The sequence below is a fragment of the Schistocerca americana genome, chromosome 3 (genome assembly GCF_021461395.2).
Source record: "Schistocerca americana isolate TAMUIC-IGC-003095 chromosome 3, iqSchAmer2.1, whole genome shotgun sequence".
In the NCBI taxonomy this organism is placed as follows: domain Eukaryota; kingdom Metazoa; phylum Arthropoda; class Insecta; order Orthoptera; family Acrididae; genus Schistocerca; species Schistocerca americana.
In genome coordinates, this window is record NC_060121.1 from 616,756,948 (window position 1) to 616,777,405 (window position 20,458).

The 20,458-nt window shown below is 42.8% G+C and overlaps 1 protein-coding gene across 1 annotated transcript in view; it reads right to left on the minus strand.

Moving 5' to 3' along the window:
• The window catches only part of LOC124606683 (ATP-dependent translocase ABCB1-like), a 222,293-nt gene that overhangs the window by 194,126 nt on the left and 7,709 nt on the right, over positions 1-20,458 (minus strand). The window contains exon 2 of the mRNA XM_047138698.1: positions 6,686-6,774. Coding sequence (XP_046994654.1) covers positions 6,686-6,705 — 20 coding nt within the window. The 5' untranslated portion in view covers positions 6,706-6,774. The remainder of the gene's footprint in view (positions 1-6,685; positions 6,775-20,458) is intronic.

Sequence of the window (20,458 nt, forward strand, 5' to 3'; positions counted from 1 at the left end):
ATTACTGGTCCGTGCACAATCCTCGCTGGCTTAGCTTAGAGCGACAGCGACAGCGACAGCGACCGTGGACTGTAAATGTATGGTGCGGAATCATTGGCGACCACCTCATTGGTCCTCACTTCATTGCAGGGGCCCAAACAACTGCAACATACATCGCTTTTCTACAGAATGATCTGCAACGTTGCTCGAAAATGTCCCACTGGAAACGCGTCGACGTATGTGGTATCAGCATGATGGTGCACCTGCACATTCCACAATTAACACTAGGCTGACCCTTGACAGGATGTTCGACGGGCTTTTCATAGGACGTGGAGGACGCATAAAATGGTCAGCCCGTTCTCCTGATCTTACACCTCTGGACTTCTTTCTGTGGGGTACGTTAAAGGAGAATGTGTACCGTGATGTGCCTACAACCCCAGAGGATATGAAACAACTTATTGTGGCAGCCTGCGGCGACATTACACCAGATGTACTGCGGCGTGTACGACATTCATTACGCCAGAGATTGCAATTGTGTGCAGCAAATGATGGCTACCACATTGAACATCTATTGGCCTGACATGTCGGGACACCCTCTATTCCACTCCGTAATTGAAAACGGAAACCACGTGTGTACGTGTACCTCACCCCTCATGGTAATGTACATGTGTGTCAGTGAAAAAGACCAATAAGAAGGTTTTAGCATGTGGACGTAATTAGCTGTTCCAGTCTCTTCTGTACCTAAGGTCCATCACCGTTCCTTTTGGATCCCTACGTAATTCGGTGCTCTCCGATACACACGATCGAACAGCGGAGGAGTGGTACTCAAGCGTCAACTTTAGGTTACAATATCTCCGGATGTAATTAACATTTTACAATGCAACAAACGGCACTGATTACGTATTTGTTTATATGTTCAGATGTGCTAACAAAACTAACGGGGTTTCATTTTAAAAAAACGTAGGTTTGTGTAAAAAAACATACTTCCGTGCATTTTTTTATGGTTTGTATTATCCAATTACACTAGCCCCTCTCCTCACGTTCGGTGTGTGGAATCGATTCGTCAGTATTTGATGAGGTTTGCGAAATATATCCAGCGGTAATGTTAGGTGACTCACCCTGATATATATATATATATATATATATATATATATATATATATATATATATATATTGCTTGAGCATGTCTGTAAAAATCTTACTTCCTAGGTACCGTAACGGAGTAAGCAGTAAGAATAGTAAACATATACTTAAGAACAAAATCATCATTTTAGAAAAATTAGAGGATAAGAGAACCTACCATCTCACTAAGCTGACCCGCGGAAAGAAAAGAAGGATATCATTCCCTGAACACCAGTAACTTTAGGGCCGGTGCATCATGTTAGAATCTTCCACTACACTGTTGTTCCCAATTCTGAGATTAAGCAAGTTGTTATTTATATTTCTTATGTTATTCACGGCTATATTCTTTGGCCCGTTTATATTTGTAGTCTTATTCAGTGTTAAACATCTTGCCCAATATTTTCAGTAAGTTATATAGACCTTCCTTAAATCCGACCACAGGGGCTACATCGCCTACAAACCTTAACAATACATTTCTCGAATTTTTGTTCCTTCAGTATCTATACTGCTTCTCTGACTACAAGTAGTACAACAGTAATGATAAATTGCCACCTTACTTTGCATCCTTCTAAATGCAAATGTTTGCGTGAAGAGAAACCAACACTCCACAGAAATTACCAATGGATTCTTGTCCAAGTTTTCATAGCCAAAAGAAGAATTGTATATCGACAATTGGTATCACCTGCTAGAAGTTGTCGATGAGTATGCACGTCTAAGAGGCCTTCCATGAAAAGCAACACTTTAGAACGGAAGGACGTCTTGCAACTCCCATACAAATGCTCTTTGAGGATGATAATAGTGAGCATCAGGGCCGACAACTCACGAGTTGAACAAGGAACTAAAATTCCACTTATCACAGAAGAAACTGTGGAATTCGTATTCCACTTTGAGAAAAAAGAGAGAGAATACATATGAAATCACAAGATAAATTGAAACTTATCTGCTTTCTCTTGAGCCACAAACTTAATAATAATAGAATACCCACTGATAATGAAAAATATAATAATGTAGTAATAATATAATAATACATTATTGAAAGCTTAAAAAAATAAAAACTGAAAAAAATATCTGGTCAAATGTTTTGTGAAATATGTTTCTAAAAGCAAGAAGTAAAGTAGATTAGAAAAACGTATGACATGCCTTTGAATGATGCTCGAAACCATGTATAGCAAATGTATAGGCTGGTGAGAATTTAAAGTTCAATATTTGACTTACAATCTTAGAATTTCAAAGATTACTGGGGGATATTTGCCTCGTTTATTACGTTGACCCTACGGTTATGTAGCCTTCGCATACTTTATCATCTGGTACGTTTTAAAGGTCAAGTTTCAACAATGAACTTAAGATTCTCAGTAGGCTCCTTATTTGCTGTACATGCTTTTGAGGATATTCGAAGGCGCCTCGAATGTTTCTCTAAACTACTTTTTTTTACTTCTAAAAGAATCATTTCATAAAACGTTTAAACCTTTTCCAAAATTTATTATTCTCAGTTGAGGTTTGTAGATGTTACACAATATTCGTTTGTTTCTGTACTTTTTTCTAAATACTGTCTACTGCTCATTACATCTTATATTTTCGAAAGCTTTCTCTGTCTGCACAAATGCTAGGAACGCATTCTACTCTTACTTTGCACTGCCTTCCATCACCAAACGCAATGTCAGAATTGCTGATATGGTACGTTTATTTTTTTATGAAATCGCGTTAATGATTCTCGAATACTTCAATATAATTTTTCTTTCCTTTGTTATATTATTTTGGAACCAGTTTACAGGCACGACTTGTCAGAGTAATCGTCCGATGGTGTGGATAGCAGTGATGAAAGTAAAGATAAAATTTGACAGAGTGCAATTTAATTTCGTAACGGCGTGGGAGTTTGTGAATCCGTACTTCAATTAAAGCTTCGTTTTGTCGTCTAATCCAATGAAATTACGTATCAAGTTACCTGACTGTTAACTCACTAAATGACATTTTGAGTGTCAAAAATTCATGTGCAGTTTGTAGGTTGATCAGCAATTCGACAATCACATGTAACACATAGATTCTAGATGATGTTGGCAGACTGAGTAGGTATAACTTATCAGGAGTAGTCACTGACTAGTATCTTTCATTTCAGCTAAGAATGTGGATAGAAGACTGAGGCTACAAACAACGCCACATCTCCAATTCGTCGAACACATCTTTCAGTATGCATAACACGGCGAGGATTGTACAAAATCTTGTTAATTCTTTTCGCGATTTTCATTTTATTGCAGGAGAAAAGACGACTTGTGTCAAGATACGTCCTAACAATAGGAATACCTAAAGGAATAATGCTTATAGGCGGTAGATTGTTGGTCACATTTTTAAATAATTTGTTTATTACACACCGAACCATCTCTTTAACTGCTATTTCTTTCCAAAAATCCGCTATGGTCTTGAGGAGACATCTTGCGATATTTCCCAACACACCGGAGAAATTATTTCACTCGGTAACTGCTTATGACAAACAGGCAAAACTTCCGGGTACAGGATGTCGTCAGCAGCATCCCACGCTGATTATGGCCTTTACTGATCATGCATACATCGCACACTCGTCATAGAGGGAGGCTGGACTTTTTTCACAATGGAATGTTTGAAACTCTGGCAGAGTCAGTATAGCTCGAGATAGCTTATATTATGCAAAACGTACGACAGAAGTTATCGCTGTCATTAATACTAATGTTATTCAGAATATTGTCGTACTTCGGGATTCCCTGTAATTCATATTAATCTTCAGCAAATTGAAATTCTATGTAGTAGGGGACCAGTTCGTACTTCCAATTAATACTTTTAAGTGCGTAACTCTGTTATATGGAAATAATGGTGTAAGTAGGCAGTTTAGATTTTGATGTTGGTAATGCCAAGTAGCGCTCTGTATGAAAATCACTGACTGTGCTGTGTGCAATCTGTGGCTGGTTGGCATTGTTGGAATATTTGCTATTGTAGTGTTGGGCAGTTGGATGTGAACAGCGTGTTGTGTTGCGCAGTTGGCGGTGAGCCGCCAGCAGTGGTGGATGTGGGCAGAGAGATGGCAGAGTTTTGAGAGCGGACGATCTGGACGTGTGTCTGTCAGAAAAACGAAATTTGTAAGACTGAATGTCATGAAATGATATATATATTATGACTTTTGAACACTATTAAGGTAAACGCATTGTTTGTTCTATATCAAAATCTTTCATTTGCTAACTATGCCTATCAGTAGTTAGTGCCTTCAGTTGTTAGAATCTTCTATTTAGCTGGCTGTATTGGCGCTCGCTGTATTGCAGTAGTTCGAGTAACCAAGATTTTTGTGAGGTAAGTGATTCATGAAAGGTATAGGTTATTGTTAGTCACGACCATTCTTTTGTAGGGATTATTGAAAGTCAGATTGCGTTGCGCTAAAAATATTGTGTGTCAGTTTAGTGATGATCCGAAGAAGTAAAGAGGGAAATGTCTGAGTACGTTCAGTTTTGCTCAGCTGTTTGAAAATCAAATAGCGTAAGCGGTTTACCAGCAATGTAATTCATAAATTTTTCTAAGGGGATGTTTCAATGGTTTGATATACTAAATTCGCACACACTCGAATGCCTCGTTATTTCTCCACATACGATTTTAGGATTCCACATTCTTAAAACGTTTATTGTATGTGACGCAGCTCTTCACACACCTGAATGTAGAGGTATTGGTAGCATGAAACAAAGAGAATGGGGAGTACGTTAGAAGTTGAAAGTGCTCACAATTTCTTCTACATTCGAAAAATTCAGGTAATATTAACCAGCCTTTCCTGAACATAGGCTAATAAGTAAGGCACGTCTGAGCTTTTGAAAATTGTCGTCCACTAACTCTTATCACCTAAATGGTTACTGATCACTGTGTCAACTGCTTATGTTTTTGAATGCGCTACTACTAGTAAAGATAGGAGAAGCAAAAGGTTTCAGATTTATTTATTACACTCCTGGAAATGGAAAAAAGAACACATTGACACCGGTGTGTCAGACCCACCATACTTGCTCCGGACACTGCGAGAGGGCTGTACAAGCAATGATCACACGCACGGCACAGCGGACACACCAGGAACCGCGGTGTTGGCCGTCGAATGGCGCTAGCTGCGCAGCATTTGTGCACCGCCGCCGTTGGTGTCAGCCAGTTTGCCGTGGCATACGGAGCTCCATCGCAATCTTTAACACTGGTAGCATGCCGCGACAGCGTGGACGTGAACCGTATGTGCAGTTGACGGACTTTGAGCGAGGGCGTATAGTGGGCATGCGGGAGGCCGGGTGGACGTACCGCCGAATTGCTCAACACGTGGGGCGTGAGGTCTCCACAGTACATCGATGTTGTCGCCAGTGGTCGGCGGAAGGTGCACGTGCCTGTCGACCTGGGACCGGACCGCAGCGACGCACGGATGCACGCCAAGACCGTAGGATGCTACGCAGTGCCGTAGGGGACCGCACCGCCACTTCCCAGCAAATTAGGGACACTGTTGCTCCTGGGGTATCGGCGAGGACCATTCGCAACCGTCTCCATGAAGCTGGGCTACGGTCCCGCACACCGTTAGGCCGTCTTCCGCTCACGCCCCAACATCGTGCAGCCCGCCTCCAGTGGTGTCGCGACAGGCGTGAATGGAGGGACGAATGGAGACGTGTCGTCTTCAGCGATGAGAGTCGCTTCTGCCTTGGTGCCAATGATGGTCGTATGCGTGTTTGGCGCCGTGCAGGTGAGCGCCACAATCAGGACTGCATACGACCGAGGCACACAGGGCCAACACCCGGCATCATGGTGTGGGGAGCGATCTCCTACACTGGCCGTACACCACTGGTGATCGTCGAGGGGACACTGAATAGTGCACGGTACATCCAAACCGTCATCGAACCCATCGTTCTACCATTCCTAGACCGGCAAGGGAACTTGCTGTTCCAACAGGACAGTGCACGTCCGCATGTATCCCGTGCCACCCAACGTGCTCTAGAAGGTGTAAGTCAACTACCCTGGCCAGCAAGATCTCCGGATCTGTCCCCCATTGAGCATGTTTGGGACTGGATGAAGCGTCGTCTCACGCAGTCTGCACGTCCAGCACGAACGCTGGTCCAACTGAGGCGCCAGGTGGAAATGGCATGGCAAGCCGTTCCACAGGACTTCATCCAGCATCTCTACGATCGTCTCCATGGGAGAATAGCAGCCTGCATTGCTGCGAAAGGTGGATATACACTGTACTAGTGCCGACATTGTGCATGCTCTGTTGCCTGTGTCTATGTGCCTGTGGTTCTGTCAGTGTGATCATGTGATGTATCTGACCCCAGGAATGTGTCAATAAAGTTTCCCCTTCCTGGGACAATGAATTCACGGTGTTCTTATTTCAATTTCCAGGAGTGTATTTCAGTGTGATGTCATTTATAATTAAGACTGATCTGACAATCACATGAAATACAGATGTTACAAATGTGTTGGACAACGATGCGTAGTTGAAATCAGCTAATCACACGATTAAATAAGCATTACATTACAACCTACTACGGACTATGTTTAAGTTTATTAAACATCTGGAGGCTGTAGATCCCCAAAAATACAAATTCATTTAGAAACTCACACTTCCGCCTCTGAAGCCATTTTCGACGATGTTTCTTTTCCTTCAGCCTGTTCGGATATTCATTGAGGATCAGTCCCGGGCAACCAGAACTGCAACAAGTAAAGCAAAAATTCCTATAGACAAGTTTTAAATTTCTTCTACCAGAAACAATACTCATATTGAAGCCTATGGATAGCTTGTACCCACCGCTAAAATAATAATTAGCTGTTTGGAAGTATTTTCGTAGGAATTGAGCAACAAACAACAAAAAAAGGAAGAGTTTCAGCTCTTTGTAGTATTTTCTTTCATTATCAAGTGATAAAGTTTACATTGGTGTCATTCTGTATTATCTGTTTGTTCAACATGACATTACTCTGTTTTGCGGCCTCAATGGTCGTGTGTGGGCTATTGATCCATTCATTAGCAACATTGGCCCTATAATAAGAACAAAGATATCGAAAAAGACAGATTGCTATTTACCGTAAAGCAGACACGTTAAGTTGCAGACAGGCACAATTAAAAGACACTCACATAAAGCTTTCTGCCACAGCCTTCATCAGCAAAAGAGAAACACACACAGTTCGTACGCACAAGCAAGCACACATCATGCACACATGAGCACCAACTCCAGCATTTCGGGCTCTTCAGAACTGTGTGGATCATAAGACACATCAGCGCGAATGATTTTAGAAAATTTAATGGAATGTTACCTACCTCTAGTGCCTTAATGATCTTAAGTCTTCCAAAGCTCTTTTAAACTCCTTGTAATACTGAATCACCTTTCTCTTCTGAGTCGACTCCTAATCCTTTTATCATGTCGTCAGATAAGCCTTACCCCCCAAAGAGGCGTTCGATGTACTCTTTCCATCCATTCACTCTCCCTCCTCTGCATTTAACAGTGGAGTTCCTATTGCCGTCTTAATATCACCACCCTTGCAAAAGATTGTTTTGACTTTTCGATTTGCTGAATCTGTCCTTCCAACAATCGTTTCTCTTTCGATTTCTTCACACTTTTGATGCAGCCATTTCGCCTTAGCTTTCCTGCACCTTCTGTTTATTTAATTCCTAAGAGACTTGTATTTCTGTGTTCCTAATTTTAGATAAACAGCTTACTTGCTTCATCAATAAACTGTGGGATTTCTTGTGCTATCCGTGGTTTCCTCTCAGTTACTTTCTATGTACGTATGCTTTTTACTCCAGCTACTGTGATTGCTCTTTTTTTAGAAGTCCATTCGTCTTCACCTGAACTACCTAATAAGCTACTCGTTATAGCAATATCTATAGCCTCAGAAAACTTCAAGTGTATGTCTTCATTCCTTAGTACTTTATCCCTCTTCATCTTGCACTGACTCTTCCTGACACGTCTCTTAAACTTCAGCTTACTCTTCGTCACTTCTAAATTGTGATCTGAATCTCTAATCGCTCCTGGGTACGCCTTACATTCCAGTATCTGATTTAGGAATCTCTGCCTGATCATTATGTAATCTAACTGAAATCGTCCCGTATCTCGCGACCTTTTTCAAGTATACCTACATCTCTTGTGATTCTTGAACAGAGTACTCGCTATTACTAACTGAAATTTATTCCACCTCCACTCTCATTTCCGCTACGATGTCGTTACTCTCCCGTGCCCCGTAAACCTTTCTTCAGTTCCTTTCCGTACAACTGCATTTCAGTCTCCCATGACTATCAGATTTTCGTCGCTCTTTACGTTAAATATCCTCATATACTCTCTCTATCTCTTCATCCTGTGGCGTCGGCATGTATACCTGAACTTTCGCTGTCGGTGTTGGTTTACTGTCGATTCTGATTAGAGCAACCCTATCACTGAACTGTTTACAGTAACACACTCTCTCTGCCCTACCTACCCATTCATAATGAATTCTACTCCTGTTATACTATTTTCTGCTGCTATTGATGTCAACTTGCAGTCATCTGACCAGAAATCCTTTTCTTCTTTCCCTTTCACTCTGCTGATCCCCAAAACACCTCGATTGTGTCTTAGCATTTCCCTTTTCAGATTTTCTGGCTTCCCTATTATGTCTAAACTTCTGACATTCCACCCCCTGACTCGTAGAACGTTATTCTTTCGTTTTTTATTCAGTTCCTTTTCTCATGTTCACCAACTCCTTAGCGCTACCCTCCCAGAGATCCGAATTGTGGACTATTCCGGAATCTTATACCAATGGAAAGCTCGTCGTGACACGTTTTCAATTGTAGGCCGTCCTGTTGATACATATTATGTATGTGTTTCCATCGCCTTCTGTATCCTCATGCCATGGATCATTACTGATTCTTCCGCCTTTAGGGCCAGCTTCCCAACCTAAAGGCAAGTTAGTGTCCTGAACCCTGTCAGTTCCTCTGCCCTCTTTGACAAGGTCATTGGCAGAATGAAGGTGACTTCTTATGCTGGAAGTCTTCGTTTGTCACATATGATTAATTTATTCAAAATTTAACCTGTGTCAGGGTTCGAACCCGGGACCGAGGACGTTTTGATTACTGACCAAAGACGCTGCACGTTTTTCTCGTTCATCTGCCCCTTTTTTTCTTGTTATCTTTTTCTTTCATATTAATTTTTTCCTTTTTCTTACAGTCGATGTGGGTTTGGGGAGCAGAGTGGCCAGGGGTCAGATCTCGAGACCTGCTTGCGGCTTCCCCGCACCCTCAACTACGGCGACTGACTTTGGCAACGATGTAAAGTTAAATACAGAGAAAGGAAATTTTTACTTTGATTTTTAACGTATTTATTTATTCATTCATTATTTTATTTTATTTTATTTAGTTTTACGGGGAAAAGCTAAGTAAGCAGACTAGGGAAAGGAAAGTGCATGAAATAAACAAAGAAAGCCTCTCCCGGGGTGAGAAAGACGGCGGCGCTTAGCGATTCCTGCCGCGTCGCGCATCCAGGGCTGGACCGATCGGGAACGTCTTCATGGAAAGATTTACTAGTTCCCCATAGTATGGTTCTGCATGTTTTAGTCTTCAGTTGATAGACGGGTGTCGTCTCATACCCGGAAGGTACCAGCCGCACGAATGGTCGCGTAAAGCATTGCCTACGTAATTTGAAGAGAACTGTTGATACGTCACATTGCGAACAGTACTGGTACGCGTTTTTAGCAAGTAATTCCAGAAATCCGAGATTCTTTGATATCATTCCGAAACAGGTAATGAACTGCATGTCCTTCGATCCACACGACTGGCTTTGGTATGAGAGTAGTAGATATCGTCCGGGAAGGGGAGGGTCTGTGGAGCAAGGCAATAGGCCAGGATTTGTCGAAGTAGGTGACAGATGTGATTCGCTTCTTCACAGCAAAGACAAAGTGCATCTGTGTCTGGCGTTCCGCAGGGTAGTGTAAGTGGGTGAGTCTGCCATGTTGATCTAGTGAAGTCTTGATTGTATTACCTGTTTGCAATTGACTGTTGCACACCACGTGGACTGAACATCAGCGACCACCAGGCCCATCCTTATCATTTTTCACACGATTTTCCATCGAACGTTCACGTCTTTCGACTATGTGACGTTCGGGAGTCAACTCCTTTGGAGGACATGACAAACGTTCCACATCGTCATATGATGCCTGGTCTGTACGTAAAAATGGCTTAGATCGTGTAAAGAGCCTTGTTTCGTGACGTCACCAGGGGTGCGACGGAAGGTGGCTCAAACGATTCCAGAAGGAGCTTGTCAGACTTTGTGGACAAGTCTCCACAGCTTGAGTTGGGGGCTACCACCCCTCTTTCTAAACACACAACACAGAAGAGGATTACCACCCTGTCACGCACACGAACGAGTCACCCTCGATTAGGGGGGAAGGTCAGTAATTCATAACTGACCTGGAATAGCATACCAGTGAAGATGAAATTTCCAAAGGATGCTAACAAACGTCACGCAGTTGTGGCTGGCAATGGTAAGATCTGGATCAGGTCATGGAGACGAGAAGCCAGGTATGTGTTGACAAAGTGTATTCGTTGAATGATGTCCGTGGCTTGCAACCGTCGGTCGACGATGAGAGCCCTGACGTGTTGCAGAAGGCGCCAATAGTTACGGACCGCTGCATGGCGTATGTCTCTACTGAATTCGATACCTAGACACTTCTTTGTGCCACAGAGTCGGAGGGGAGAGAAACACGCACGCTGGAGTCCTGCCTCTACATTCATATCAACCGATGTTTCGACAGTGAGGACGCAATCAGCAGGACCACCAAATCGTCGGCGTAGGCTATACATCGAAACTTATCTCCGCGTACCATAACGCCTGTAATCTCCTGACGAAGAAGGCCGCATAACAGAGGTTCAAGCGCCATTCTTTGCAGGATTATCAATAGTGGGCATCTCTGCCGCACCGAACGTGCAATAGGAATAGGGCTCCTGAGGCGGCCATTGATCAGGTCTCTGGAGGTCGCCCTTCAAAAGAGTCGTATGACCATGGTAATGAAGGGCTGCCGATATTCCACGTTCAGAAGGGTGTACGTCAAGTAAGTGTGGTCGACTAGGTCGAAGGCCTGGCTAAAGTCCAGAGATGCCAGAGCACCTGGTAATTTGTCTGTATTAGCCAAGTATATCATATCACGATATCTGCACAGCAGGTTGGATATTATTTGGTCCTCCTAACGACGCTTAGACGTCTAACATGGGGCTACACAGCGTCGACCGGATTCGTGCCGCCAAGTGGTGAGTGAATATTTTCATGTAATAATTAAGCAGTGTTAAGGGGAGATCGTGAATCTGTGCTCCGTCTTTCAGTTTTGTGTTGGGGATGATCATACCCTCATTGTTTGTAGCGGGAATTGACGTCTCTGGTGACAGCAGGTCTTGACAAATGGATAGCCAATGCGGTGCAAGAAAACACTGTAACATGCGATAGAACTCCAAAGGGAATCCGTCCAAGCCCGGCTATGTATGGGTCTCGCCTTTACTGATGTCATCAAGCACTTCTTTCTCAGTAACGTCTGTCATCAAGGCGTCAGCCATGACAGGGGTTAACATACCATAGATCTGCTGTGTGACTTTCATCACTGTCAGCTGGTTGTAGTCTTGAGCCAAGCAGAGAGCGGTGTAGTGTTTGCAGAAGGCTGTACTGATGTCACGCTGTGTAGAAAAGTGCTGCTCATCAACCACATCAGTTACACGAATCAGCGTTCGGTGCCATTGTGGGCGTTCTCTGCTAATATGATACATGGGCGACCTGTCCACCGTAAGCTTATTAGGCATCAGTGTGTGAAGGATCGGACTCTCTACCTGTCGGCACACCTATGCCACTATCTATCGTTATGCCCTGTTTACCACTTCTTCTCTCTGGTGAGGGCAGCATGGAAGTGTAGTCACGCGAGACGGTGTAGTAGAAGTCGAGTGACTGCCGGTCCCATGAGGCAGTATGCAGTCAGTGCCGGATGATCGGTTTGGCATAAGCAAACCACCACTCTAGTGTTGTGTTATATGCTCCTATTCGGCGAATGAGTGACTGCCAGGCAACCTCGATGGCGAGTTTAGAACCGGGGAAAGTGAGCTGAGCAGAGTAAGCATCCAGGGGCTTTGGCTTCACCACACCTGCTGGAGATGGAGAGCGACAGCGCTCATCTCGGCGATATGGTCTGTAAATGCAGCTAGCCACAGCTCTGCAACGGGGTGTAAGGAGACGAGAGACATATATCATGTCAATGCAGCTGCATGAATGGCTTTTGCAGTGGGTGAACCCAGGACGATCTCCTCTTAGATGGTCTCAAGCATCCACCATCTAAGAAGTTCCCCTTGTTCTCCAGTCGCGCGAACTGGTCCTTTGGCGCTAGCACACTGTTAAAGTCGCCGCCAAGGATGATCTCATCCATTGTGCCCTGAAAAAGAGGAACAACTTCTTTTGTAAAGAATAACGCACTCCTAAGTGTCTATCGGCGTGTTTGAACTTGAGGCCGCTGGCATATCCGGACACTGCATCATGTCAGACGGCGTCGCTTATCATTTTGACATGTGCGACGCTAGTGGTGACAGAAATGTCTACTATGTCCTTGCGGTCAAGGTGAACTTCATCGTGAAGGAGGCAATCGATTTCAAATGCCGTGAGTCATGCATAGTCCGACTGAAAACTAAACTTGATCTCAGATGTTCGATACACTTGAACCATGGCACGTCTGTCAACAGTTGTACCACTAAGCGGCGGTGAAGATGTAAACAGACTGTACACATTGGTCTAGACCGCGGACGGGGCGCAAACAAAACGTTCTAGCCGTTGCCCTGCCGAAGGCAGACTGCCACGAAGACCACAGGTGCCATCATACAACTACATGGTCACAGACAAGTTTAGACGATGAAAGATTTTTAATGATTGTAGCTATTAGGAGTAGTACGTTTTCAGTTTGGTTAGTGCCTTCAGCTATTTGTGGTATGGGCAAGCCATTGATGCTAATGTTCCCCTGGGCAGCAGGTGATGTGCTGAGGTATTAATGTGTGGACACAAAGAGGTTAGTCTATGCTGCCAGGCATAGTCTACTTAATGGTCCAGTTATGACCATTCAGAAATCACCAGGTAATAAGTTATGTGACGTGTCTGCGATGGTGGCAGTGAGGATGGTTGTTACTTGAGGGGACCATGGACCATGGAGCGACAACAAGCAAGTGCGGCCTGTATATGGGGCTGTACGTAGCCGAATGTGTGTGTGGTGCTAAGGCAGTCAGTGCTCCGTGATTTATGTTGAAACATGCAGTGATTACTGTAGTTAAGTCTATGGAGATTTTGAGTCACTGCGTTCAGAGAGGAACGAGGCTAAGTAGCATGGAAATGATTGTATGGTTCTTCTCGTGGAATGTGGTATATGGGAGAAGCTTTCTGTTCTGTGGTACAGATGGGCCGTGTCAATGGACTGTTATGCGGTAGGCCTTCTGAGTAATTCCGTGCGGAAGGAAATTTGGTACTCTGAACTGACATCATTCGGTGCTTGTTATCACTGCTTTGCCGCAAACTCATGGGTGGTATATATGCTTTTTGCCTTGTGGTCCTCTAAGCATTTTAGAACACACATAACGGAACAGACATTGTTGGTTGTTGCTTGCCTATCACGTTAGTGCATATGCTGTGGTGCGCGCATACAGTAAATAGTACGGTAATACGAGGACTAGGTTGTAGTACATTTTGGATATCTAATCATTTTCACCTAACTGTGGAATGCTAGTTGCGTCATCGCACCTCACGGCTTATTTTTACGTATCTTGCTGTGCACCAGAAGGTGTATCGTATAGTATCTTCTTTTCAGATGAACCCTGGGTACGGTAACTGCTTGTTATCTGTAAGGATAGTAAATAGAAAAGCTCGAACAAGTAACAACAGTTAGATGAGAGCAAATGTATCACGCCGTTGACAGAAGATGCAGCAGCAAGATCCATTTCGCCGATTTTTGCAAGTTACGTTCATGTTTGTTTGGTATCTTCATGATCCTTTTGTCCAATATTAATGTCCTTTAAATTTGTTAAAGAATGAGTGAAACTGTGGCTTAGGATTTTAGTAATGCTGTTGTTGGTTTCAGGTTATAGTAATGCTATTACTGAAGTTAAACGAAAATTTTGAAATTAGAGTGCAAGGGGTCCTGTGCATGTCATGTACTAAAAATGGACTACTTTTACAAATTTTAATCTCAGTTATGAGACCTTTGTGGACGCACATTTTAATGTATGTATAAAGCTTTTTTTTAAAGAATTTTTGTTTGTTCTGTCTATCTTTGAGAAGATGAACCATAGGAATACGTATTACTATTTTTTAAAAATTTTGCAGATGCCCCTGAAGATGGAACATGAGTCCTGAAACTGGCTAATGCATCCCTTTTTAGAAATAAATAATTTTTACAACTGTGGCGGATTTTACCATTGACAGTGAACAAAAGGTGTGGATGTCCAGTGAAGAGAAACGCGCGCCTCTGGAGAAAAACACACTAACATCTGTGAATAATTCTGAGCTGCGCTTGGTTTGGAACCATATACGGCCTGTTAGTATTACGGGGTTGTGGGATAACTTACAAGCGGGATACTTATATGTCTGGAAACAAGTGTTAGGGATCCCGTGTGGTTACTTTCGAATTTAGGTGGGGATGAAGCATCATGGACTTTGTCTTCGTGTGACGTCTTATTGCTCATAAACGTTTCCTGCTCCGGAGGTAGGAGACGAGATAGTGGCAGAGAAAAAGCTGTGAGTACCAGGCGTGAGTCGTGCTTCGGTTGCTCAGATGGTAGAGCACTTGCCCGCGAAAGGCAAATGTCCCGAGTTCGAGTTTCGGTCGGGCACACAGTTTTAATCTGCCAGGAAGTTTCATATCAGCGCACACTACGCTTCAGAGTGATAATCTCATTCTGGAAACATCCCCAAGGCTGTGGCTAAGCCATGTCTCCACAGTATCCTTTCTTTCAGGAGTGCTAGTTCTGCAAGGTTCGCGGGAGAGCTTCTGTAAAGTTTGGAAGGTAGGAGACGAGTTACTACCAGCAGTAAAGCTGTGAGTACCGGGCGTGAGTCGTGCTTCGGTTGCTCAGATGGTAGAGCACTTGCCCGCGAAAGGCAAAGGTCCCGAGTTCGAGTCTCGGTCGGGCACACTGTTTTAATGTGCCAGTAAGTTTCATATCAGCGCACACGCCGCTGCAGAGTGGAAATCTCATTCTGGAAACATCCCCCAGGCTGTAACTAAGCCATGCCTCCACAGTATCCTTTCTTTCAGGAGTGCTAGTTCTGCAAGGTTCGCAGGAGAGCTTCTGTAAAGTTTGGAAGCTAGGAGACGAGATACTGGCAGAAGTAAAGCTGTGAGTACCGGGCGTGAGTCGTGCTAAGGTTGCTCAGATGGTAGAGCACTTGCCCGCGAAAGGCAAAGGTCCCGAGTTCGAGTCTCGGTCGGGCACACTGTTTTAATGTGCCAGTAAGTTTCATATCAGCGCACACTCCGCTGCAGAGTGAAAATCTCATTCTGGTCACTCTGCATTCATTTTTCGAGTTTAATTTGTGTAGTTGAAGTTGCACGGTACAAACTGCACTGCGTACACTGCAATGCACAAAGTGCTCATATGCTTGTCACTGATGGTAGACCATGGACGCACTTCTTCCCTTTTGTTTCATGATATTCATGTTTTCCTACATGTGTTTCGAAAAACTCAACTAGCATCTTACCAAATGTGAACGACCTGTTAATCTCAGGAAATCGGAATGAGAATAGTAGATTGTGCACCACATGTTTCTTACGTAAGGTTTCACTGCAAGGTGTTCTACTTTTCCACATGATTATGTTCAGTGACTGAGATGTTTATTGTTATTTTATTCTACCTTCTACCCATCTCTACACTGTGCTTTCAATGCTACCCTTGAGTGTGTAACATGTACATGTCAAAATTGAACAGATTTTTTAAAGGTATGTATTTTAGTTTTATCTTTAAGGTACTTGGTAAATTTATTGTACAATTTTTATTCCTTGCTAGAAAATGGTGTACGACTTTTATTTTTTCTCGGTAAATATAATTTAAGTATGGACTCTGTTTAATGATTATGAATACTGCTGTTAGTGTAATAAGTACTGATTTCTATATGTGTATACAAAATTAGTATACATACTAAAACGGTGCTCTTAGAGTCATAACCTTGTACAGATCTTTACAGCGAACTTGTTTGTTAATCTTCTTTCTTATTCTTATGGTCCTTTGCTACAATTTGAAAAGTCTGTCGGTGTTCTGTGTAATGGATCGCCCAAAAGTTATTCCATAGCTAAGGACAGAGTGCATATAAGAATAGTATCGATTTAAGGCACGGTCTGTTAAGACAGACATTACTCTAATGTCTTCAGAGGTGTCAGTCATGTGAAAGAAATTTTGCAACCTGTATTCTCGCAAATTAGTTACAAATTTATGGCTCAATCCATGCTGAATATGTACCGTAAGTAAAATTTCTTTACTTGTAATTTTTCCTAGTGTCGAAATTTTAATGGCCAGCTTTGTACCTCCTGTATCTTAATCCACATCGGTACTCGTCTCACATCCTTTCTGAAATCACTTCTTCAGTCCCATCAGTTATCGTACCGGTCACGTACGAAATATTCTCAGGAGTGCACAACACAATTATACTGTCTCAAGAAATCGTGCATCATCTTCGTAGCAAATTAAGATTTTTTAGTTCGTCTATCTTTACTAACGTACTTTATTACTGACTTGGACTGCGCTTTTGTTTCTTTTGAGTCATCAGTCTTCTCACTGGTTTGATGCATCCCGCCACGAATTCCTCTCCTGTGCCAACCTCTTCATCTCTGAGTAGCACATGTAACCTACTTCCTCAATTATTTTCTTGAAGTAGTCCAATCTTTGTATTCCTCTAAACTTTCTAGAGCTTTTACCCTTTACAGCTCCCTCTATTACCATGGAAATTTGTTACGTCTGCTACAAACGGCCCCTGCCAGGCAGACTACACTCAAGACACCCCTGTGTACCATATAACATACACAAGCACTTGCAGGCGCAACCAACAGGAAAACAATTCTTCAAAATAAGCAGAACTTGCTAGTCACTAATGCGAACCTTATTCTGCAGAGGTCGCCTCACAGAAACAGGGAAGTTGGAGTACTCCGCCGACCTCCGCCGGCTTTATAAGGCCAGCGCAGCTGCAGTACAGCCAGTTCCTCGCCGAGCCAGGACCAGCTCCGACGGACCTCACCGACGCTCTTGATGAATAGTCGTCTACTGGTTATTTGTTTTCTTTGTGTGTATATAGTGATTGTTCGAGAAGTGTAGTTCAGTTTCAGTAAAAGACATTATACTGAATGTTCTACAATACTGAGTATTCTTCAAAGTTATTCCATGATGTCTTAATAGATGTCCTAGCATCCTCTCCCTTCTTCTCGCCAGGACCTCCTCGTTCCTTACCGTATCAGTCCACATTCGTCTTTAGCATAACATCTCAAATGCTTCGATTCTCTTCTATTCTGGTTTCCCCACAGTCGATATTTCACTGTGTTGCAAACGTACATTCTCAGAAATTTCTTTCTCACATTAAGGCCTATGTTTGATATTAGTAGACTTCTCTTGACCGTAAATGCCCTTTTTGCCAGTGCTGCGCTTGATTACCAAAATAGTCCAGCCATTGCATATATTGTATATCTGTACGCGTTCAATTAACTTTTTCCAGTATACGACACAAACCTTTGTTGCTGTTTTCTGAACGATTACTCAGCATAAAAAAAATCAAAAGAACCTTCGTGACAGTAAAGGCAAGAGCAGCAACATTAAGAGTGCAATGGGAATTCCACTGTTAAACACATAGGAGTGAGCGGATAGATGGAAAATGTCCACTGTAGTTCTCTGTTATGGGGAGGAGGTGAAATGAATTGTCCGATAACGTGACAGAAGAAATTAGAGTCGACATGGAAAAGATACGCGATCCAAGATTAGTGCTAGAATTTGAATTATCTTTGGAAGGCTTGATATAAGGCAGAAGAGATAGATAACATTTCATCGAAATTTTTAAAATCTTGAGTTTATGTGTAGAATGTATGAGACTGGCAGCATACCCTGCGATTTTCGGAAATATGTCATCTGTTTTACTCCCAAGATAACAAGAGCAGATACGTGCGAGAACTATCGCACACACATCTTAACAGCACATAAATCCAAGTTGCCGACAAGAATAATGGACAGAAGAATGGAGGATCACTTCGATGGCGATCAGTTTGTTCTTATTGAAAGTAAAGGCGCTTGGGCGCCAGTTCTAACGTTGTACCTGATAAAGGAAGCAAGAGTAAAGAAAAATCGAGAATCATTCATAGGATTTCTGCAAAAAGCGTTGGACAATATAAAATGCTGCGAGGTGTTGAAATTTCTGAGGGAAGTAGGAGTAATCTACAGGGAAAGACGAGTAATAAACAATATCTGCAAGAACCAAGAAGGAAAAGGAACCAAGAACGAAGTGCTCGGATTAAAATGTGAGTGAGAGAGGGATGCAGTCTCCACCCCTACTGTTCCATCTGTACATCGAAGGAGCAATGGCGGAAATAAAAGAACGGTTGAAGAGTGGGACTAAAATTCAGGCTGAAAGGATATCAATGATAAGGTACGCAGGTGAAATTACTATCTTCAGTGAAGGTGAATTAACCAGACGGAACAATAAGAGAGGATGACCAAGAAAAAAGTGGTCGGATTAAAATGTGGGTAAGACAGGGATGCAGTGCTCGCCTCTGCTGTTCACTCTGAACATCAAAGAAGCAGTGACGGAAATAAAAGAATGGTTAAACAGTGGGATTAAAATTCAGGGTAAAAGGATATCAGTGACAAGAGTTGCTGGTGAAATTGCTATCCTTAATAAAGGTGAATTAGACTTACAGTATCTGTTGAATGGAATGAACAGTCTAATGAATGGAGAATATGGAATAAGAGTAAGACGAAGAAAGCCGCAAGTAATGAGATATAGCAAAAATGGGAACAGCGAGAAACTTGACATCAGAATTGCTGATGGCAAAGTAGTGAGAATGAACATTTGGAGCACAGCATTTTATGGTGATTATGATGGACTGTGGAAAAACAGGAAAAGATGAAAATCGAAGTGGTTGAGATGTAGTGCCACAGAATAGGGTTGAAATCAAGTGGGCTGATAAGGTAAGGAATGAGTTTCTCCTCAGAATCCGATAAGGAAGAAACACAGAAAACACCGGCAAAAAGAAGGGACAGGAGTTTAGTACATATGTTAAGACGTCAGCTCCCATGGTACTAGAGGCAGCTGTGGTGCCTATAACTATAAACGAAGACATAAATTGGAAAACATCCAGAAAAGAAATGAGGAAGTTGGCCGCAAGAGCTACCCTGAGATCCAAACCTTGGCGCAGGGGAAGAATTTGTGTCAGGCTGCATTAAACCAGTCAGAAGACGGAAAAAAGAAAAGAAAAGATGCTTCTTCACAGAAAATTCCGCGATAAACTGAGTTAATGCCATGCTGAGCACGTTCGATATAAATGGAGATGGACTGTACACTTTGAAAATCCATGAACATGTTTACGAAGGACTGAGGATGACTGAAAGTGCTGAAACTGATATTGAACTAAACATAATCTATAAAAAACAGATTTCTTTCAGAAGAAACCGTTATGCGGACAGAAATTTCATGATCAGTCCATTGTTCTTACATCGTTGACGAAAATGTTTTGAACAGTTGCCTTGTCCGTTAATTGCAATTCACCTTTACTAGAGATAGCAATTTCGCCAGCACATGTTATTATTGATAACTTTTCAGCTTGAATTTTAATTCCACTGTTTAGCCGCACTTTTATTTCCGTAACTGCTTCTTCGATGGTTGTCAGAATGTATATTGCAGCTGCTTACAAGAGGTGTTCGCTGTTCTGAAATATTCAGTCTGATAATTGCTGTGTGTCGGCCCAGAGCTCGAACCCGAGTCCTTGCCTTTTGTGCCAAAATCTTTAACCGACTGAACAACGCGACCCACCGTCATAGCTTTTTGCTGACGAAAAGTTTTGTGCGATTCTATCGAGGTCGACAAAGCAAATTACGCTGTGTATTAGAATAGCTATGATGTTATTAAATCAGTAGGAATGACCAAAACTGAATGGCAGAAATATTTCGTGACAAAGCGTACCACACAGCTCCTTTGTGGCAGAGAAAGGGGAGATAAGAAAAGTATGGTGCCCTTATGGAGATTGCAAGGCTTTCTTGGAATAGCGGCATAGGCGAACATCTAAAGATAACAAAGATAACAGCAGAGGGACGCCAGCTGGGGACGCCTGAGATTAGATTACTACTGAGAATCCAGCTAACGGTGGCGGGGGTCTTCTAACCGTTACTGCTACC